Below are 22672 nucleotides of genomic sequence, written 5' to 3'. Positions count from 1 at the left end.
GCGCACTACCCCATATAGCCAAAAAAAGGCTTAAGACGGGAGGAGGAAAAGGCTTAGCAGCAAAGGGGTTAAAGAAAATGGGCTGCATGTTTAAAAATATGCTTTATTGAAATAGCAATCACAGTCGTGGTCGTCTGCTGACCCCAGCAGGCCACCATTCATTCCTGTGATTTTTTGCCATTCTCAAGGAGTTGCCAAGCAAGACCTACCTCATGAAAATTAATGAGGTAGGTCTATTTGTGACCCAGTGGGAAACGCAAAATGTGTTTAAAACACATTTTTACATGGGTGTTTGCGATTTCCTAATAGCGAATTGCAAAAATTCACAATTAGGAAATCGCAAACACATTTTTTCATGCATCTGGCCCTATGTGAGTTCAGCTTGTAGCACGGTGTTTATAACGGGTGTTCATTGAGAGCTGTAAAGTACAGGCCGAAAGCAGTACAAATTTGTGACAGTGCCAGCCAAGGGTTAAAAAAGAGATTCAGAATCATCAAATCCTTGGCTTCTCTGGGACGCGCACAGAGCAATGACCAGGTGTTACAATTTTGATTTTATTCAAAGTTGTGTGAAGGAGGTACACATCTGTTGAAATATTGACAGAGGAAAAGAAAGAAAGCAAATGCAGTGTTTACAAGCGAGTAGATGAAATGACTGCGTGGGAATGGATGAAGTAAAGGAGATGGAATTAAGGACATGCAGAAGAGGGTGAAAAGAGAGTGCTGAAGAGGAAAGAAATTAGTTTTGAGATATCCAGATAAAGAGTTTTTGAAACATAGGTGGAGCAAAAGACTGAAAGCGTCTGAGAGACTGTGGAAGAAAGTGGTGTGAAGAGGCGCACGGGAGAGATTGAGACACTCCCAGGGCCGCTACCCCTTCCCCTTCCATTGATTTTAGTAATGTTTCATCAATAGTCTGCTTAAAATGTTTAAATGACTTTGGGGCCTCTTTAGACTGTGGAGGATGGTCTATACTGTGTCACGGCAACTGAGTTAAATATTTCATCACCCTGATGGAGTACCTGTCTTCCGAATCTACACAACTTCTACATTGGCAGGAACGTCTGTCATTGCGGTTCCTGTCTACGTATTAAATATTTGACTGACAAATCAGTCAACATGACGGTAACATCCATCAAACCTTTAGCCCATTTTTTTATTTTCAAAAACAAAAAGGACAGCAGCATTTTGTTTTGCAAACATTAAAAAAAAAACTAATGATCCCCACACCACGGGAGTTGTCTCCCTCCCTGACCTACTGTGCTACCACTGTGCCTGTGCTGCTGCTGCCTCATCTCCCTCCACCCGGCTCCCCATTTTCCATGAGCTTGCACTTGGTTCTCTTTTCTTTCCTGGTCTGTTGTGCTGCCACGGCCCTTGTGCTGAGACTGTCCTCTGTTGCTGCCCCTGCCATTTTGCCCCCTCGATCTACATGTGCATGCTCCTGCCAGCTCCCAGTGCAGATCACTTTTCCCTGTGGAAGCCTAGAGAGCACACACTTGACTACGCCTTGGTGAAGAACAAGATTTAGGATTGTTTTGACATTTACAGAAGTGGCGCTCCAACTGGGATGTTTATGGTTTGTAAGCGTTTCCGGTTGAGGTTTAATTTCTGTGAATTAAGCATCTGTGCCACAATGGAAACTTGCCTGTATTTACTTATCGAAGAAGAGTCAACAATTCTGCATCACATGACCACCCAACAGGAGTTCTTCACCTTTTTTAGAGAAAGTATTTGCGGTACCGGCATTGATACCCTGGTACCACTTGGGCTGCCCTAGATACTGTGGTACCAGCTGTTTGGTACTGTTGTACCCTTCACCCAAAATATTTTTTTTCTCTTAGGAACAAACACCCTCTCCACGGTCAGGGTGTCCCTCTCTGCCAGATATGGGCTTTTTACAAAAACAAATTCAATACTCCGGTACTGAGTCCTCGAGCTTAGGCTAACCAGGTTCAGGCTAGGTCACCCTGTATACAACAAACAAAAGTACAATAAGTGTGCCTAGTTCTGCATGTTTGAAATTAAAAAGTAAAAAAGGGTACTGATAGTCAGTGTATCTCAATTTCCACTTCGGATACAGGCCAAAGAGGGCCTTGGGTAGCTTGAGAGTGAAAGGAAGAGACCCACACTTGGGCACACAGTAGGGTTGTTAACACATCGCAGAAGAAGCCCCACACCCACAGGACTGTTAACATGCATGCAACGTACATACAGACATAGGTTTATGGACATGGAGCAACAGCGATTAAAGAAACACAAAATTCTGGCATGCTGCACTGAATTTAATATCGGTGTACATACGAAAAGCTCGAAAGTGGCAGCCATGCGGGATCCAGGGGCCCCACCACATTGACCCTCGCAAAATCAATTAAAGGCTGCAGGCACTTCCGGCGCCTCAACTGAAGAGTCATTCCAAACAGTCATTGGCGAAGCCAATAGGTCTTGCAGTGGGTTTGCTTTTTTTTCATTTTATGTACAAATCGAAGAAGAATTGATTAAAAAAAATGTAGCACAAAAGATTTTTTACCCCAGTGGCAGTAACTCACGTGGGGAGAAGCAACACGAAGGATGCGGGTGGGGAATGAAGCATAACAGGTGTGAAGTAACAGGGAGGGCAGGGGGCAGAAGCATCATTAAAGGCACAGGGGGAAGCACTGCGACAATATAATTATGCAGTGACTCTGAGGCTCACCCCAGATATCTAAAACCACCATTTTCAGATGGAATCTGACAGCCACAGAACAGATTATGTTCCAGTTAACTCTCAACTAAGTGCTCATGTGAAGCCATAATGGAGAGTGTGACATGGGGCGTATATCATTCGAATGGGGAAATATTTAAGGTCTTTAGGCGGATAGGTCTTCTGAATTTACCATGCTCCAGTTGGGCTAGAGCTTTGTACAGTACAGTGTATCAATGGCATCTAGTGTTATAAGCAAGTTGTCTGTGGCAAAGAAAGTAAACATGTTTATGCCTGTTGCTCGAAAAAGTACCCTCTTGAGAAGGACTTCACTAAACATAAGCGAGAGTAACGAGGGCCGACCATGTCAGAATGTCCTTTTGAATGTAACGTAACATATATTCCTCCATGCAGCGAAATCAGAGAACAGTGTGTGTAGGCAACGGCGAGAGACTCTAATTTTCAAACTCTAGAAAATGTAAGAGGTTTAACCAAAAATACTTCACTATTTGTGGAAGCTTTGTATTACTGACATCAGTTTTATTGTTTATCAACTGCTTGTCTGTTCAGTTAATAAGGGTAAGTCTAAAACCCACATGTCACAGCTGGATCCAGTCAAAAGCACTACATTTTAGAGAGACTTAAGGTACTGCAACTAAATCTTGTCTTCCCCATTTGAACACATAGGGTGCTGTTGCACAAATCACTGTATCTCACTGTACCTCAGTCCTTTTAGCAACAAACGATTTGGAGCAACAAGTGAGGGCTCACTTCGCAGTGTGCAAGAAAATAAATTCATTCACAAGTGTTCGACTGCAAATTCTCCTATGGAACACACTGGTTTTAGGAGCAGGCGCACACCCTACTGGTATATTTTGCAAGCAGTTGTAACGTGAAAGCGCCAGCATAAAAGTCATCTTATTACCTTTGTCCAGCAGAAATTTCACACTCCCAAAGTCCACAGTGCCAGCCCATCCGAGAACTAAGCCAATTCTGCCTGAGGACATGTTGTTGGGCAACCAACAGCAGCAGCAAGTGACTGGGCAGCAGGATGATCAAGCGCTAAGCTAAATGTGCAATACATGCCATTTAGTACCGGGTTGGTCGTTTGTCTGTGGCTTCCAAACAGATGTCTCTACAGCCCCATGAACCCATGACCCAAGCACCGCCTCCACTGCTGGACCACACCTCCATTTTGGGCCAGGATCCGCCAGCCCAGCAATCGGCATCCCATTTGGGGCTAGTCTGGCATTGCTGCTGCTGCTCCCTGCTGACAATTCCTCTGCTCCCTGAAGCAGCAGCCTTGCAGCATGAGCAAGCTCCCTCTGCCCTAGGGTGTGTGCGCGCATAGAGCAGGCCAAGAGAGCCACCTCTGCTTCCTGCTGCTGGGGCCCCACAGCTGTCTCCTGCAGCTTTCCCTAGATGAGCCCCCGCTGAATGCTCAAAATGGCAGCAGCACTGCTACCTGTGCAGCACAGAAAGAGAGCAGTGACTGGCATCATAAAAACATCACAGAGGAGGGAAGGTCCCCAGTCTGGAGACCGGAGGAGAGCCCCAGCCTGGAGATCGGTTGATAAATAAGCAACGATGAGGGTTGGCGGGCTAATGACGATTGGGTGCAAGCAAGGATGGTGCGTAGGGGTGGGGAGATGTGGGAAATGAAATACAATCAACAGAGAAGCACAAGAGTCTGTGATGTTCAGAGAGGAGTGCAGCAAGAACATACACTCCCATCATGCAAGCAGGAGATGGCTGGACAACAGTTAAACAAGCAACAACAAACAGGAGCAGGAAACCAAGAAAAAAGTAATCCCCAATACGAACACAAACACAGGAGTTTAATGATACCAGTAATTGGGTTGTGCTCCACGAGAGGAAACAAAACACAACAAGCATTTGCAATACAATGGGTCTTGCATTTACTTGAGTTAGAACTATTAGCGTTGTAAATTCCTAACTGGACTTTTCTTGCCACATAAATTGAAAATGAAAAGTAAAACAGTTGACAAAAGCAAGCCAATTCTTAGTGCCACGGTTGCCGTGAGCACGAAGGAGAGACACAAAAGGAAAAAGAAGTTTGCTCGCAGTCAAACGTATCGGCAAATGTGCAATTATCTACATAACAGGGACGATGTCCAAGGTGCTAACAAAACTGTCGCAAGGAGGGACAAACGTAAAGCATTTACCGATGACAACAAAGGCGTTTTGAAAGGCAAGCCCATGAACAAGTGATAGTGATGGGTGTGCGTGGTTAAAAGCCCACAGATAGATTACAACACGTCCGAGCGCTTGCACGCTCTACCTAAAAAGGATGGACAAAGAGGGAGAATTCACCAATAGCAAGTAAGCATTTTTAAATGACAATGGAAGGGATGAATAAAAATGCAATGGGCAGGATATAAGCTCACAAACTATATACAACATGTCTTAAAAGAGGCAGCGTAAGCACTGTCTAGGCTCGACCTGAAAATAAGGTGGGGCATGCCTAGTGTACATTAGATGAAACAGCCTTTCCTTATTTGCCATTTACATGATTAAACCATTAATATGTGATGAAATGTTTAATGAATACTATCAATCAGCAATCCAATCATGGTACTTGCCGTAACTGATAAGTAGCTTGTTAGGAGGTTTACTACTGTTAATGAGACGACAGCAAAACGTTGTGAATATTTATTATGCTTGTTAAGATCATGCCGTTGATGGTACAAGTAAATAGCTGATTGATTGCTAGGTGTGGGGCATTGCTGCCCAGGGCGTATTGTGTTACCATGACTTGTTGTTCTAGCAGAACTTGGGGGATGGGGAGTTTTTTTCTTGGTGGATTAACATTTTCATTGCCAAGGTTTAGTGTTTTTGTGACATCACATGTTTATAACCATGTATCCATTCTCTATTTTGGTTTACTTTTAAATAGCAGTCTGGTGGTCGTACCTGCAGCTGAATAGCACAGCATTTCACCAGTTTGAATGTCTGCACTGGTTGTTAAATGTATTATAATTATGATGTTTTAATACTGCCACATAGGTCACCAAACACACCTTGCATATCAGTTTTTCTGACCATGCAGTCTGGCATTTTAATATTCAAATTGTGATTGTACGTTGCTGCACAGCATAATTTAGCACACTTTGTTTTCGATTAGATGGATTTACAAAGGTTTCCATATGGCTTCCGCTGTGAAAGTGGAATTTTCTTGATTAGCTCCAACGTTTTGCTTGAAACAAAGGGGTCTAATTGGGGATGAGGAAAAAAGTCTGAGGCTGTTTATTTACTCACAATAAGCAAAAGTATCTGGGATGCTGGCGTCACGATCTCCGGGCCACCCTAGTCTTTAAGGCGTAGGCCCCAAGACAGGAACTCTCGACGTCACAGAACGGTTGAGGGACCAAGTGACCCTCACTTTACCAGGGGCTCCCAAAGCACGAGCTGGCCATTCCTTTCTTCCTTTTATCACACGGATGCAGCAAATGCAACAGCAGGGCAGCGGCGAGTCACGTGAGAACTTATATAGCACCTGCATTAACAACAGAAGCTTTCCTCCGTGAGCTTTTCCGAGTTTTCCTCTAAAATTATTCAAAGGGCTACACAATGTGACATGACTGCAGAGAGGGCAAGAGGAGGAAAAGGAAGGCGTCTCTGTTATCAGGCATAAATTGTAATCACTGGTAACGTCTCCAAACCAATAACTGGTTTAAACTTTAGTCACGGTATTCATGTGTCATAACTTCTCAACCACAAGCTGCCTCTCTGTTTGGAGTTTGTCATTCGGGGTTTGTGTTTACAGTGAGGTGTTTACTTCAAGTTGCAGAGCACCTCCTTTGGAGCTAGATGTCACTCCCTTCAGCTTGCAATACCACCACACTCACTATGAAATGTACCGATGCTCTCTGCACGAGGCTTACTTGCTGCACTTGGTCCTGCTTTGGTGTACTTGGAGATGCACGTGTCTAACGTGCAGTGGCCGTGCTCATGGTGAGAAGCCAAACGTCATTAGAGTTCCTCCTTTGCCTTTAGGTGTTACCGTCTTTAACTAGAGGTGCCACACCTATCACTTTGATATGTATATACGTTTGCAGTGTTGGCACAATGTGGTAAAGGTAAACACCACACTGTGAAAGTGTATGCATGAAATATCCCCACCCATTACGGCATATTAATTGTTCCACCTAACCACCGCTATACATCATCAAGCCACCAAACTGATGGGCACACGTCAGCTTTGACAAGGCGCTGGAAGCCTCTAACAGGCATAAAACGTCTGACCCTCACATACCATGTTGCTTCTGCTACTCTCCTGTACACACTGTTGGGAGGGATTTAAATCATTTTAACAGCTGTTGGGTTTATGACAAAAACACATTCATGTTTTATGCACGGGGAGATTAAGGGAAATGTTCAGAATCACAGGATGTTCAGCCGAGACTCGAACCTACTTCCCCAGTTCCAAAGTCTGCTGCTGTGCCCGTAATCACATCTGCCTGCTTCCCCCTTTGAAGCAAAGCCCTTAGGACAGTTTTACAGGTAGCAACATATGCTGTTTTATGTCTCCTTTGAGCCAAACCAAATACCTGTTAAAGTAAATGAACCACTTTTTATAACAGCCATTCTGCAAGCTACTAACAATACCACTTAGAATAACTTCAGCATCACTGATAACTATCCAAAACACCGCACTGCTACTTTCACGTACATGTAAAAGAAGGATGGTGTCTTCGTTTAAAAGCAAAGTTACACACTTAAAAGAAATTGGCAAAGGCAGTAACTCTTGCATAGACAAGATCTAATGGCTTTGCCAAGGCCTGTTTAAAAAATGGTTCTGTGGGACCTACTGATCAGATATCACTATCTTTTCAAATCCTTCATGACCACCTTAGCACCTGTTTAAATGCATATTTCTCAGGATTTACACGAAATAATGAACAACGCACTTTCTGAGTAAAGTTGTAACTTCTGGTCAAATTTGGTGTAATTTCGTTCAGTGGTTTTCTTCTGTATCACTCCCCAAACCTTCTTATAGGAATTAATATGGGTCATCAATATTTTGAGAGCCTTTGCCTTTTTCATTGCCCCTGCTTGACTGACCGTCATGTAACCTTCCATATAGGAACTTAAGTGAATGAACTTTTCTCATTAAAATTATTAACGAAACAAAAATACTCTTACTATCAAAACTCTGACCGAACTATAACTCCACAGTGGTGACAGGCACTGTGTAAAATATATACTTTGTTTTAATTACACACATGCATAATCTGCACGATTGCCCATTGTGGTTGGCCCCACAAGTTTTTATCTGTAATTCTTCTAACCCCCCTCTAACAATCACTTCTATAGATCTCAATGAATGGCTCAAACCCATACTTGGGCTTTGGGGAGCTCACATGGGGAAATTAAAAAGTTGAGACGGCTAGGTACACCAATTTTGCACCGAGACAGTGTCCCAAAGTTTCACGGGTAGAGTGTAGGGAAATAACGGGTTATCTGCTTAATTCCAAAAACATTATGGTCACTGGTTTGTATTCATCATGCCACTCATATTTATAAGATAATTCATAATTTTTTTAAGATTTGTTTCGGGCAGAGTAGCGTAAGAACAGGGAACTTTACAAAAGGGCAATTGCTCCATTGTTTGTGTCATTCACTATATATCATGTACTGTACATGCCTACTAGAATCTAACACTCACCCTGGGGTACACAGTCATAAGAGATTATGAGCAAGCAGAACCCACCTTTACACACTTGTTAGGGACACCAAAACGTTTTTTTGTTTTTTTTTAAACATGACATCTGTAATGAATGTAGTTAAAGCTTACCCTCTGCTTCAAAATCGTGCTGCTTTTGGTGCCTTTAGTCTGAGCCTTCTTGGTCTCATCTTCGTACACAAGGACATAATCGATCCTTCGCTGACCATCATTAAAGAACAAAGAATCTGGATTATGATCAAACTCCACCTGTAGAACAACAACATCATATTTCATGGTTTTGTTAGTGACTCCCCTTAGGAAATACATACTGTGCTGACCAGCATTTCAGCCAGACTACACTGAGATATCTGTTCAGAAGCACGTCACATATTACTCTTCCTTCACATACTAGGTCATAAGGTGTGTTTTTAATCCAAACCATCCCTTCCACATTGAAGGAATCTACCCTTCACCAGGGTGACTCTAAATTACTCATTGAATTTCTAGATCTAGCTTTGCACCTCAGATATAAACATATAGCACATAAGGAATTGGAAAAGGCAATCGTTAGGGAGGCAAACCTTATAACAGGCCCGCAGCAGATCCCATCAAAAAAGTGGATACATTAGGATTCAGTTCAGCTGCTAGAAGCCAGACACATGAAGAGGATCACACACAACATAATATAATACCCATACCACTGCAACATCTGAAATAATATCTCATCTCAAATTTTGACACATAATTCCATTCCTCACATTAGGCTCAAGGAAAAACATCTCTTAACCGAGATGCCTCTAAAAGATAAGTGAAACGTCAATTGTAGTTCAATTCAAAGCAAAGGGGCACATATCAAGAACCGAAAACAACCCTGGTAGCATCACCTATACAGTGGACCAACATGACCAACCTGAACAACACTTCTGTGGCCAAATGCCTCCTCCCAGATGAACTGAAACATATAGTCATTTTCTACTTGAGAGGAGACCTTGGGTGTATTCTCTCATACTCATGATCTACTAAACAATTTCCTATACTCCAGCAAAATCCAGGAAAGACTGATCACAAAAAGATTATTTACCGCAAAAGAAAATTATTCGACCCCTCCCCCACACTTTGGGGCAGGTGGTGGTGGGAGACGCGGGAAACAAACTGAATCGACTCTGGCAAACATTATTGAGGGTCTACTCTGGAACAAAGTTAACAAACACCCAATCCTTATTGATCCCTATGCAGGATATGACACTGAAGAAGAAGATATTATTCTGTCCAGGCTAAAGGAGTAAGCAGGTCTATTCAACAAAGCTTTAGATTGAATCTACGTATTCCTTTGTGACCACAGCCAAGAGCTCTGGATCTGATCTACTGGGTTTTCCATGAAAAAAGTGTCATACGGTGTGCCTCAGATGTCCTCCATTTCTGCCGTTTTTCTTACGAGCTATTTGAACTCTTCTGAAGAATAATAAAAAAATAGCAAGTGCATTTCCAGAAAAATATGCAAAACCTCCATAGCCATCGAGAGAATGAAAAAGGGAGTCAGGCTAACATCAACAGTCTATCCCTGGATAACAGACGGCTCCTGTGCCTGAATGGAGCCAAATGTTTTTACTTGGCCGTACAGACTAAGGCCTTCAACCACTACATCACAGAAAGGTAGAAATAATATTTGATTCAAATCTCACTTGTACTCATCAAACCAATGTTGTGGTGCTTAAAAATGCAAGTATCTATTTTGAGAAAAATTAATTCTTACACTCTTGAAATTTGCTTACATTTTACACCTGCTGAGATGGTTACGTATGCGGCCCATAGGCTACTCTGATGTGGTAAACACTGGCATTACAAAATATTTGACAGGCAAGCAGCAAAAACGTGAATGTATTTAACCATTATATGAAAGTTAGCATTGATTAAAGAGACTTCGTGGGCAGTAGATTAATCGAGGTAGCACCATTGAAACAATGACCAAAGAATATTGGATAGGTGATCTCCTTCACATTCAAATGGATTCTAACTATCCTATAACAATTAGTTACCAATTTCCCCTCTTTATTGTCTTTTTTTAGCTCATTTATATACTGAAGCATTTGAATATCACTATACGTATACAGAAAGCACAGGTACAAAAACACACAGCTGTTGAAAGGTTACATAATAATAGTCAATCGATGTAAGGTTGTCGCCCTGAAACTACTAACACATCATAAATGAAGAATTTATTTAAAAGCAAAATAAGGTTAACACACAGTTGTTAAATTAACTGAAGAAATGCAAACATAAAAACTAAAGGAAGCTGTCAGATAACCCTAGGCATGGTATTAGAACTGTCATACGCAAAGAAGTCCAAGTGACCCATGACTGTGCCTTGTAATGCTGAATCTCTCTGAATTAAAATTTTAGGAAAGGTGGGCACAAAGAAGCTCCCAGTGGTGTTTATCACATTGTTCAACCTGACCAATCAAGTTTGATGCCCTGTCGCTTTACCGGGCCGAACCTTAGTGAGATTACGTAACCTGCGGGGCAGACAAGAGAGTATGGAGGAGCCCTTAGCTATCGTTTCCTGAAAGTTTTTTTAGTTGCTTATTAATTAATCATATTTAAATAGCTCCGGCACAATCACATGTACTGCGAAGCACTTTACATTTAAGAAGAAATGCAACAAAAACAAACGTTGATCATCCTAACTGTATTGTAGCATAGAAATCCTAACAAAGAGGACCAATCAATGTAGCGGAGGAGAAAGGCAGTGGGGTTAAAGTAATGAGAGTTCATGGAGGTGGGATTATAGTCTTAACAATAAGAGTTGAAGAGGGAGGTCTCCAGGTTTCTTCTTAAAGAAAGCAGGGATTCATTGAATGATTTCTTCGGGAAAACTGTTGCAGAGTCTAGGCCAGACAAGAAAAGACATTATTCAGTCTTTTAATTTGCCTTATTCTTTGGATCGCCAACATCACTAAAGATTTGTTTCTGGTATTTCCTTTCTCATATGGTGAACAGAAATTTTTAAGAATGGTAAATTGGATTCGGACATCCATGGCAAGTCAGTGGAGGTCTCTCAAGAAAGAGATTTATATGGTCCAATTTGTTTACACCTATGACAAGCCATGCAAATTCATGTAGGAAGGCTCTGAGTGGGCTTAAACATTTTTAGATAATCCCTGATAATGCATTGTCCCCATCTTGGTGTGAGAATACCAGTGCTTCAGCAGGATACATGGTTTGTTTCCTTAGCCTAAACTGGGCCGTTTTGACCACATTGAAATAGTGTGGTCATGGTGATATTCTAATCTGCATGAAAATCCAGAGATTTTGCTGAAGGGAAATATTTGGAGTGAAGCTCATGACTTTTAGATTTAGATTTGTAACCCAAAAGATCCAGAGAGAGAGAGTGTGTGCGGTAGTATAGTATTGATCAGTATAACTTCCTTAAAGTACGTTGAAGAGTCATAAAAGTACTTTAAACCTGCCCTATATGAAGGGAATTTTTATCATAACCAGAAGGGACTTCTGGCACTAATCGTCTGACGTTTCTGTAAAATTTTGCCTGGTTGCTTGTAAGAAGGTTTCAAACCTCTCACCCAAGTAAGTGGCAGGTTTCATTATAGGTGTTCACTCCTCACTAACAATAGAAGTTGCAAGGTGGACTCTCCACTAGCTGTTTTGCTTGCATTTCTGTCCCTCCACCCTGCTCCTGTTGGCACTGCACATTCAGCCATAAGTGTTCTGGATTAGAGTGGACCCCTTAGTAAAAAAGGGATTTAAATAGTGAATTGTGGTTGATGACAAAATATCATTGTATGTGAGCAATATCCTCCTCTATAGCAGATAATATCACTAGACAATACCAAAGCTTCTAATTATTTTTCAAAGATTTTAGGAAATATTCCAGCTGTAGGATTAAATGGTGAAAGCCCATGCTCCTTCTGACTCACTTCTGGAACATAAATCTCTTTTGCATGTTTGATTGCAAGCATATCGATTTAATGCATATTGTGACTGAGGTTACAATTGGAACAGGTGAAGTTTTGGGAGGATAACTTTGATTTTGTCTTGGTTGGCTTCAGAGAGAATGTGGAACACTGGTGTGAAACTTCCTCTCTTGTTGCTGGGAAAAACAGTCATCTTCAAAATTATATCTCTGCCCATTTTCCTTTATAAACTACAAAACATTCAGTATTATGTTATGTGGAAGATACCTTCTTCTGACGGCTCATAAAGAAATTCCAATCCCTTCTGTGGCACAGCAGCCATTTACAGGACAGTCTATAATGGAGGCATAGCACTGCCCAAAGTCCAGAATGAATACTAGGATTTTCCTTTTATACTGGGCATATGTGCCATTTGTCGAACCATCAGCCAGACTGAAAAGTAACTCATGCACATAAAATTTACGATGGATGGGGTGAGAGAGTGTCCCTTAATACATTAGCTGGCGTGACCAAGGTGTAGAATTGCCATGATGGCACTTGGGTTGAATGGAAGACTGATTGAGGTGGCCCTCCATATGGGAAGGATAGGCAATGGAGAAAGTGACCCAGTTGAAGGGACTCTGGAATGGCATTTCTGCTCTGTTGACATAGTTTGAGTGGACGATGTAAAATAGTTTGCCCAGGTGCAAACACATCTTTTGTCAGTAAATACCTCCGATATGCAAAACTTTGTCATGCAAATTTGGCTCATTCTTTGGACTGATGCAAAATACCTAGCACTGTACCACTGAAAAAATGGGTGTTTCTGGAAGAGTTGTAATAGTATCCATAACGAATGGGACTCTCTGTAATAACAGACCAAATGGACTGCTTAAGCTCAGTTTGAGTTAGAAGGGTTTTAGGTTTGGAGATCCCTGTGTTGCCACATCCTATACATGATGACCACCAACAAGAAGAAGACCTCCTACAGTTCTGGAAAAATTAAAAAATCTACCTCTTTAGACCTCATCCTGGTCTATAACTTCATTTTCATGGCTGTCCTGCCCCTCTTCCTCACTGGTACATCGTAGCACCTAATAGAAATGGAATCTTTACCCTCTGGGGCATGGGAGGATGCATGAGCAAACTAGACCTCCATTACGGTTGCCTCCATACACCGGCTGCACCTCAGCCAAGGGAGATCAATGCAAAGGGGCACAACATAAAGACAATACTCCAGAATTCCTATGGCAGAGATAAACTGAGACCGAACTGGACACAGAGCACATACACAGATAGAGGTCCTGTTGTTGTAGTAATTGTCATTATATTGATTCAGTTGCGCTGCGCGTTCGGCTCAGGGTGCGGTTGCAGTTCATGTTTCTGGTGGCCGGGTGTGGCACGCCCCTTCTGTTTTGTATTTCCTCGCAAGAGGCCCCAAAGTGGGCATGGGGCCTCAGCGAGTTCTGGGCGCAGCGGGCCTCGACATCAGGCATGGGCACCCACTCCCCCAACCCCTCACTTATCTGGTGCAGCCTGTTCCTTTCTTCTTTTTCTCGTTTCTCCTTTTCTTCTTTCTTTCCTTGTTTTTACACTTAGCATCCATGTTCTTCTTTATCCCAGCATGCCTTTCTTTTTCCCTGCATGCTTTAGAACCCTTTTCCAAAATGGCGCCTTTCTCTATATTCTCCTATGGTTCTTTCCCAATCCAATATGGTGTCTTGTTTCTTCCTGTTGGTCACTTCCTGTTTTAGGGTAAATAAGGAGTGATTCTTGTCCTCCTTGCGCTGCAACACTTACTTTGGTGTTGATCTTCGCTCTGGTTGTTTTTTCTCCAGTTTTTTCCTCACTTGTTCCAGTTTCTTCCAGTATTGTTTTCTTGTTGGAACACTTACCTTTTTGCACATTTTTGTTCCAGGGAGTTCCTGCTATAGAGGTTTTTCTCTTTGGGTTTTTTTTCTCTGGGACTCCTTCTGGAGGGCACGGACTGCATTTGGCGTTCCATCGTCAGCAGCACTGTGTCAACCAGAAAGGCCCGCCCTTACCTTGGTCAAGGCAGAACCTACAAGGATCAAGACCACTCTGCAGTTCCAGTTGGCGAGAGTCATAAACGACGAGTAGCCCATGACAGATTCTTCCACTGGGTGTATTTGTCAAATATATATTTATGTTTTACTTCAATCGAGTAATGAGCAGATTAATCTTCATTGCCAACATATTTCATTGGCTAACATCATTGTTTCATAAAACTATGCAATATGTGACATAACATGGCCTTTGGCTTCTCAGCAAACACTCTTAAACAGAGGGATACCTTGATTCACAACATGGCTTTAAATATTACATGATATTGTGCAAGAAGCTGAGGAATTTATGCAAAGTGGTTTTGTCCGAGGTTTTACAGTTGTCAATCTGCTAAATTTTGTAGACAATTTAAATGTAAAGGTGTAACTCTTTAAGACCCCAATGTGAACCAATCAGAAGGCCACAAGACGTTTTGGTGACTAAACATGCATTCCAGTTTACAATGAGGTCCGAATCCAAAGATATATTTATGATTACTGTTAATATTTATGAAAAGATATTGGCCCTGATGACGAGGTAGTTTCATGTATGTGCAGAGACACTATGTTTTAAGCAGGTGGTAAATGTGGGGATTGGGAGGTGAAGAAATGGGGAAGCTTTAGGAAAAAGCAGAGGCTCTGGTTGGCAAAGGAGAGCTTTCCATGCTGCCCTGTGCCATGGGGAGGGGTTTGGCAGGGGATCTGGGCTGAGGCCATGCTGCACTTGCTGCCCGAATCAAATTTGAATTTACTGGTTGGATTTTCCAGGTGTTAAACTCTGGTCCCTTGTCACCGAGCTGATTCAATTTTTGCACAGTAGTAACTACCCGGTAATACAACTCCTCCAATTTTATAATCTGCAACCATTGGACTTGAATGATACTTCCCATGAAAACATCTATTTTTATAGCTTCATCTGTTGTTGATCTCTTTAATGGCTAGACTTCTCTAGCGTCTGCCAAAACTATTGCTTCAGTTACTTAGACATGGAGTAGTTGCCGTTGTAAATGGCAATATCTTTTACCCTTTCACATTTTTTTGACGTTTGACTTTTCAGTGCTGCTTCCCTTTCTAAACAGATATATTGGGAGACTGGTATAAGAGCAGAGTGCTGAGAGAATACAGTACCGCTCTAGTGCGGTCGGCTTCCCTTACTTGAGATTGGGTGCCATGTGGGAGGACCTTGTCATTTATGTGGCTTTTGCTTCAGAAGTTCACTAAACTGTAGCTTCTTACACCATTTCTTGATAATGCTGTTTTGGTTAGTGTACCAACATGGCTTCACCGGCCCTTTATGTGCAGATTATTTTCCACCACTGATTGTTTTTTATGTCTTATCTATAAAGTGCAGAAGTAAAAGCAGTCTATTGGTCCTGTAGACTAAAGCATCTTCTCTATTAATCCATGTAGAATCTCGTCAGGTCACTCAGCTGTCATCTGCCTGAGGATGATACAATGAGTGCCACTGGGCATGGTAATTGTAAACACCAATTTGTCAGTAGCTACAAAAGACCCCCTTAAGGGGGGTGGAGGTTTAACTGCGCCCCACAACCCTATGATGATTGATGTTAGAAGCGCTTTGGGTAGTGTCTGCACAGCAAGTTTTTTGTGCGCAAGTGGATATTTAGCTAGACAGAGCTGCGGTGTCAATCCCAGGATTCCATTCTTCTTCGTCATAATTTAGAGCATTCCCTCACTTGATGATGTAGCAAAGTTCGCTGAAGCGTTACTTCCAAATACATGTGCAGTGCTCGCAATTGACACTGCAGCCAGACTGTAAATGTCAGAATTTCTGTGTATGTGCCACTAGAGGCCAAATATTTACAGTGTATGTATCCTCTAATTACCCATCCAGTCTACTGCTGCTGGTTCTCCCTACGGGCGCCGTATGCCGCTCTCACACTTATGTGTTCCTTGATATCCTCCCTTACGCCGGTTCCAACACCCCGTGGGTCCTTGGTTCCCGTGGTTACTACCGGAGCACATTACATCAGAATCCTTCTCTTTCATATTCCCATTGAGAAATATCTGTGGCTGGAAGGGAGAAGTAGAAGGGATGCCTGGCAGCTTGCGAAACAAAACCAAAACCAGAAAGGAGGAGAGAGGACGCTGAAACAGGAGGAAGCATTAACGTACTGTAATGGCCAACAAAAATGTTCTCTTAGTGAAATCACCTGAGAGGGAATTAAGCACACAAAGAAGGGACATTTAGAAAAATGCACCAATAGAAAGGAAGCATTTAAGACAAGCACAACAAAGAAAGAATGGCAAGAGTGGGCGTGGTTAAAGCTCATAGAGCAAATACAGCATGTCTTGCAGACAGCCCTACTGGCATCCTAGGTTCAACCTAAAACGATGCCCATAACCTGAGAGAAACATCCCAGAGTGTCAGAATCATTTGTATTTGGTTGCCACAAATAAATTCCTAGTTTGGGTGTTTTGATTTGCAGACATTAAAATTGCAGAGTGGCTGCATGAACATGGCTGCCTCAGCAAAATTTAATTGCCTTCCGAGAAGACTGGCTTCCCACCAAACTATAAATCAGGCCATTCATTCTTACTTCATAAAGTTCCTGTGATCTCCAATTAAACCCCACATGTGCTTATGACACATGCCTCTATCTCCCCAAGAACACACAGTTTTCCCCCAGCAAATACGTTTCCTGAAGAAGAACCAGGCCCACCCCATACCTCACCTCTGGAGGATCTGAGATACAATACCTCTTTTCATCCTTCTCTCCAACCCATCAAAAACATTCCAGGGGAGGACTTTATTTGGTCTTTCTGCTTCTGTATGTCAGTCCTCCACTGAGCAAAGAAAACCATGGATTTCTTATTGATACCCCAGCTCCACTCCAATGTGAGGAGACTAAAACTCTCCACCCCTTTAACTATCCCTAAAGACCCCAGCCCCCTTTTCCCCCACACTGTTCTATACAATAGCTTCTCAATCGCCAACATAAATAAGGAATTTTTGATCCTAAATTTATGAACATGCTCCATCTATAGCTAGGAGTTGACGAATTCTGCATTAAGTGCAAAATACTACTTAAAATGTCTATATTATGCAATAGAGCAGTCTGTCCTATTATTCAAAATGTTATAGCAGTCCCATTTATCAACTATTTATAACAACTTGTCCCACGCCTTGCCAAAATGCATTATACATTGGAAAACATATCTAAGACATCTGGTAATTATGTGGCGACCCTGGTTCAGATTTGTTCAAATAATAGGAATACTATGGACTGTAACAGTAGATATGCTTAGCACATTTTCTCAGCCCTCTTCTGTATAACAGAGACACTGCAGTCTTTATACAAAATAACAGCATGTTTTTATCAGATAAAGAGTGCACAAATATACTCTTCAAAGAATATCCTGCAGGGCAGACAGAGGTCGTTTGTGATTTTTATTATTCATTACATTTGTGAATCGTTAACTCATAAATGTTCCTTATGCATATTTCTAGGGTGTTCAGTTATACAGCTCACTTATGAAGGTTTTATATGATTGCACATTTGCCACCAACAACTCTACTACAGCTGTGCTCTTCTGTTTATGTGGGGTCTGCTACTACAACTGTGCTCTTTTGTGTCGGTGGGTTCTGCTAGGACGTTTCATAACATGTACGTCGCTTTGAACAAATATACACCACAGTGGGATCTACTGTGATTGCTGCAGATAGCTTTGTTCAACCTAGAGGTAAAAAAATTCACATCCTGACCGCTCTAAGTATCCCTCTATCATTTGAATATTGATAAAAAGTATCACTATTTTAATGTGTTATTTACAGAGTTACAAGATTATAAGCTGCATGACTGTTTGCAGTGCCGAACGCAAGTCCGTCTGCACCTGAACCGCACTCAGAGCCAGAAACCAGGGTCCTCCTCCCACCCAATAACCCTACAGCATTGCACCACCCACCAGACACAACATTGCCACCAACCTGCAACACACACTGTCCAGGGAACATTCTGCTGTGCCTCCTGAATATGCTCATGCACACACCCGACCAACATCCATCACAACCGCACACACTACTCATAACACACTCAGATCCACACACTTCCACTCACTCACTTGCGTGCTCCTCAAAGACAGATCACTTGCCAAACACCACAGAAGTATGGGACCTGCTACACAAACACTCCCTGGATGTGCTCTTCCTCACAGAATACTGGCCGAGCACCACTGCAGCACCATTCATTGCAACCACCTTATTCCCTCACCCTCTGGCTTCAAGATCGTGAGACAGGACAGGCAACACAAACCCAGGTGAGGAGTAGCCATTATATATAAAGACAACCTGAGCTGCACCAGCTCGACAGAAACCACATTTAAGTACATGGAACATCTCTCTTTCAAACTTCATATTACAGCCAACTTCACATTTCACGGCACTCTCATATACAGACCTCCAGCACCTTGTATCAATTTCCATAACGATGTAACAGACTTCATCGCACCCCCTCATCATCAACGCCACTATATACATTCTCTCTAGAGATCTTAACTTCCACACCGTATACCTCACTAACCCTAACTTGACAGCCACTGAACCAACAAGTAAAAACTGGAAAAGAATCACTGAAGCAGACTGGATATCTGTTGTCTCCCCACACCAACCTCACCACAACAACCACCTGCGGAATGACATAAAAAACAACTGGATCACCGATTGAGACAGCATGCTGGCCCCCTGAAACGGAACACCACAAAGAGATCCCAACCACATGCTACCTAGCATATGGAAGAACTCAGACTGACTAAGAGTTACTGCAAACAACTTGAACTTAAATGGAGAACCACCTTAAACATTACAGACAAAACACCTTTAAGTCTGCACTAAGACACTACCACCAGGTGATCCAAAGCACCCAACGCTCAAAGACTGCAAACAGCATTCATGCCTGTGTGAACATTAAGGAAAGCTTCACTATTGCCAAGGACTTCACCTCTCCCTCAGCTGCCGCAAGCAACATCATTCCCTCACAAGACCTCTGCAACAGAATCTGTGTTCTTCAGTGACAAAATCACCACCATCTTTGACCAACCAACTATGACCCTCAACTAGACAAACAAATCATAACAATTTGGTGCCCCATCACCACATACTAGACCGCATAAAATCCACCAATTGGGTGGCCCCAGGCAAACACTATCCACACCACATCTTCAACTTCACAAGATCAGTGAAGTGCTGACACCGATACTCAACACTTTCATAACTCATACTCAAGACACCATCTGTGGATCCCTTAGAAAGTTACCTTTTCCCTGTCTAACGTTTTCCTGTCTAAAGTTACCTTTTCCCTGTCTAATGTTCCTTGTGGCTACAGTTGCATTTGTTGTCCCGCTTCTGCCAGCCAGTAATTAGCATTTCAATAGGTGTATAAAACATGCTGAGTGCCTTCCAGGAGCAAACAACAGGCTGACCTGAATGGAAATGTCATGGGAGCCACTTAGCAGTTTCCACTGCTCCTCCTACAGGGGTTTTCCTGGCTGGTGATGTGCAGTGAAAACTGATCTGTCATTCCGCCCACCTATACTAGGTGGGCGGAATGACAGGCCAGCGTCCGATGGGCAGTGCTTAATTTGTGCCAGTGTTTTCCGGTGCTTGGCATGGCACTTATTTCTGAACACCGGCACTTATTATGGGCTTTCATCACATGGTGGCACTGCATGTTAATTCTTCAGCTGAAGTCACCAGTACTGCGTTTCTTTAAAAAATTGTAAAGCTAGCACATAGGCAATTGTAATACTTGTATCCTGCAGCAGTGGCAGGGCTGTAGGTGGTGCCAGCTGGAGTGGACCCCTATGAAGTGCCTTGGGCCCCAGCACCTAATTGTTTTAAAAATTATATATTTTTTAAAACAAATTAAGCACTGCCGACAGGTCTAACTCCACAGGGCCTTTGAAGAAATTTAGCCACGCCGGAGAAAGAAGTCTCCACCATGGCCAAACTTAAGGTCCGCCCACTTATAAATCTGGCAGACAGACTACTAAATTGGGAGGGCGGGAACTCCGTTACTGTTGCAACAGAATTCCCTTCTCGACAACATATAAATCTGGCCCAAAGTTAGAAGGCGAAATCTTTGACTAGGAGGAACCTTGTTGATGTATCCAATCGCCGCTTCATTGTATTCAGCATCAAATTGTTTCTAGGTTCCAGACTACAGAAATCATTGACTATCAGAGGCATTTTATGCTTCTTGGCACCATTCTGTTTCCTAAAGGTTACTCCTCCTTTTTTACAATTCAGTTTGGGATTTTTATTGTGTTACATTTTTACTTTATTACTTCGTGTATAATATACACATTGCCCTACGCTAAGTCTGTCAGCTCTGTGCCATACATACCAGGGCACTGAGCTCAGGTTAATCAGGTAACAATAGGGTTCACCATGACCAGAGTTGTGATTATTCCTTGGGATGGGTAGTCACCACCCAACCGAAATAACAATCAAACTTCTTACAGACACGATTCCATAATACTCCTGTAGTTAGAGTTTTTTCACTAGTTTTGGAACACCAGTAACAAGTGGCAGAGCCCAATTACACAAGGAAACATGATATTTCCTCAGCAGATGCAAAATGGGCCTAGGTGGCATAGTTCTTAGTTTTTTGGATAATTTAGTGATAAGCGAGGTTAAGATCAATGTAAATGGCAGCTAAAATGACAAAAAAGCAAGATGAGTTAAAATCTGGGATAGTCAAAGTAATGAAGACTTTACTTTAATCCCTCATTGCTCCTCTAAATTGGTGTGCCTTGGGTAAGGTCACAGAGGGGATGGCAGGGTGGAGGAGGACTTAGTTTGGATAGGATTGGGGCATGGGTCCTGCTTCAGAGAAAGCAATTTGGGCTCTTATTGGGGCTAAGCTTTTTGGGTCATCTATGTGTTTCCTCCAAAGTTTCTCCTAGTCTATTTCAAGGCAGAGCAAGTCACTGAGGCACTTAGTTAATGACTGCACTTGGCTGGCTAATATGTTTAACGCTTGCATCCCTTGCCATTGGCTGCAGTGACTGTACAGACAAACCCAAACAAGCTAGAGGCGTAGGAGCCACCCGATAACCACGAAACAATGGTCTTGGAAATGACCGTTTCTGGGAAAACGTAAATTGCGATAAAATCCTCTAGTCATAGTTGAGTTCGTATGAAATCCATGCATCTAACGAAAAGGCTTTCATCCTCAAACAAACAAACTATTGCCTTCACTCCTCTTTGAAACAAGCATTTGCAAAGCCAATAGGTTTGGTACTGCAGCCTTTTCGGATTTGTCAAAGCTTGTTTTGTGACATTTTTTGTGAAACATTAATTTCTCGGGAGATGTTGGGGCCTCACCGCTCTAAAAACAAAAATATTTATGGGCTCAAAAAGTGCACATTGTTATAATAGTCAGTCGCAATCAAGGGCATAACTTTCTGCGTGCTCCATGGGAAAGGGCTGAATGTATTCATTCACAGTGATATAAACCAATAACTGAATTGGGGTGACCCACTCTCCCATGCTGTAGTGGGTAGAAGAACAATGTATGACATCTACAGACCAATGGATGAAGAGGGGTGGTTGAAAGCCCCTGCAAGTAAGTATATTAAATGCCAAATTTGAAAAAAAAATCAAACGGTCTTGGCTAATGCCATACCGAGAAAGGTTGCTTTGGATAGCCTGGGATTACATAGGAACAGCATAAAGAAATGCTTGAGTCCCATTTTTTTTCATGTGCTCAGAAACAGTCCGTTCAAACCTTCATGCATGTTGTTTGTGCTGATGAGGTTCTTTGATGTGCATCCTGAGTGGTAGTGATGGACTGATTTTAGTTTTATAATTGTTCTGAGATATACATTTTAGTGCCCATTCTATGCTGGATGAAGAAAAACTTTCAAGCAAATAGTTTGTAAGCTCTCTTCTCTGGCAGACATCATACCTACAGTCGCGGCTCGCGACAACCACAAGGGGCGGGGCAGCGCACGCAGGTGGAGGGGGGATAAATAACAAATACATTTTTAAACCACTTACCTCCTCCACCGCGTGCCGCTCTGCTCCTTCGTCTCCTCGCTGCAGGCACAGGCTCCCAGCCTGTGCTGCGGCCAAACCTGACACTGCTCAAAGCAGTGTCAGGATTGGCTGGAAGCGCCCAGTCAGGGCGCTCCCAGGCAGACTGGGAGCCTGTGTAGGCTCTCTCGAGCCCGGCAACTGTGTTGCTGGGCTGCAGAGAGCCTACTGGGCATGTGATCGCCAGCCCGGGACAGCCAGCCAAACACACATGCGCTCTGAGGGGAGTGCTCTGTGCACTCCCCTCAAGTGCTCGTCACCCCCAATGCCCCA

The 22672-nt window shown here is 42.7% G+C and overlaps 1 protein-coding gene across 2 annotated transcripts in view; it reads right to left on the bottom strand.

Moving 5' to 3' along the window:
* The window catches only part of ANO6 (anoctamin 6), a 308488-nt gene that overhangs the window by 147335 nt on the left and 138481 nt on the right, over nucleotides 1-22672 (bottom strand). For both annotated transcript variants that reach the window (XM_069229080.1, XM_069229079.1), the window contains exon 3: nucleotides 8502-8639. In XM_069229080.1, the coding sequence (XP_069085181.1) occupies nucleotides 8502-8639 (138 nt within the window). The remainder of the gene's footprint in view (nucleotides 1-8501; nucleotides 8640-22672) is intronic.

Source organism: Pleurodeles waltl, chromosome 4_1 (assembly GCF_031143425.1).
Source record: "Pleurodeles waltl isolate 20211129_DDA chromosome 4_1, aPleWal1.hap1.20221129, whole genome shotgun sequence".
Taxonomy (NCBI): Eukaryota; Metazoa; Chordata; class Amphibia; order Caudata; family Salamandridae; genus Pleurodeles; species Pleurodeles waltl.
This window is presented reverse-complemented; position numbering and strand designations above follow the sequence as displayed.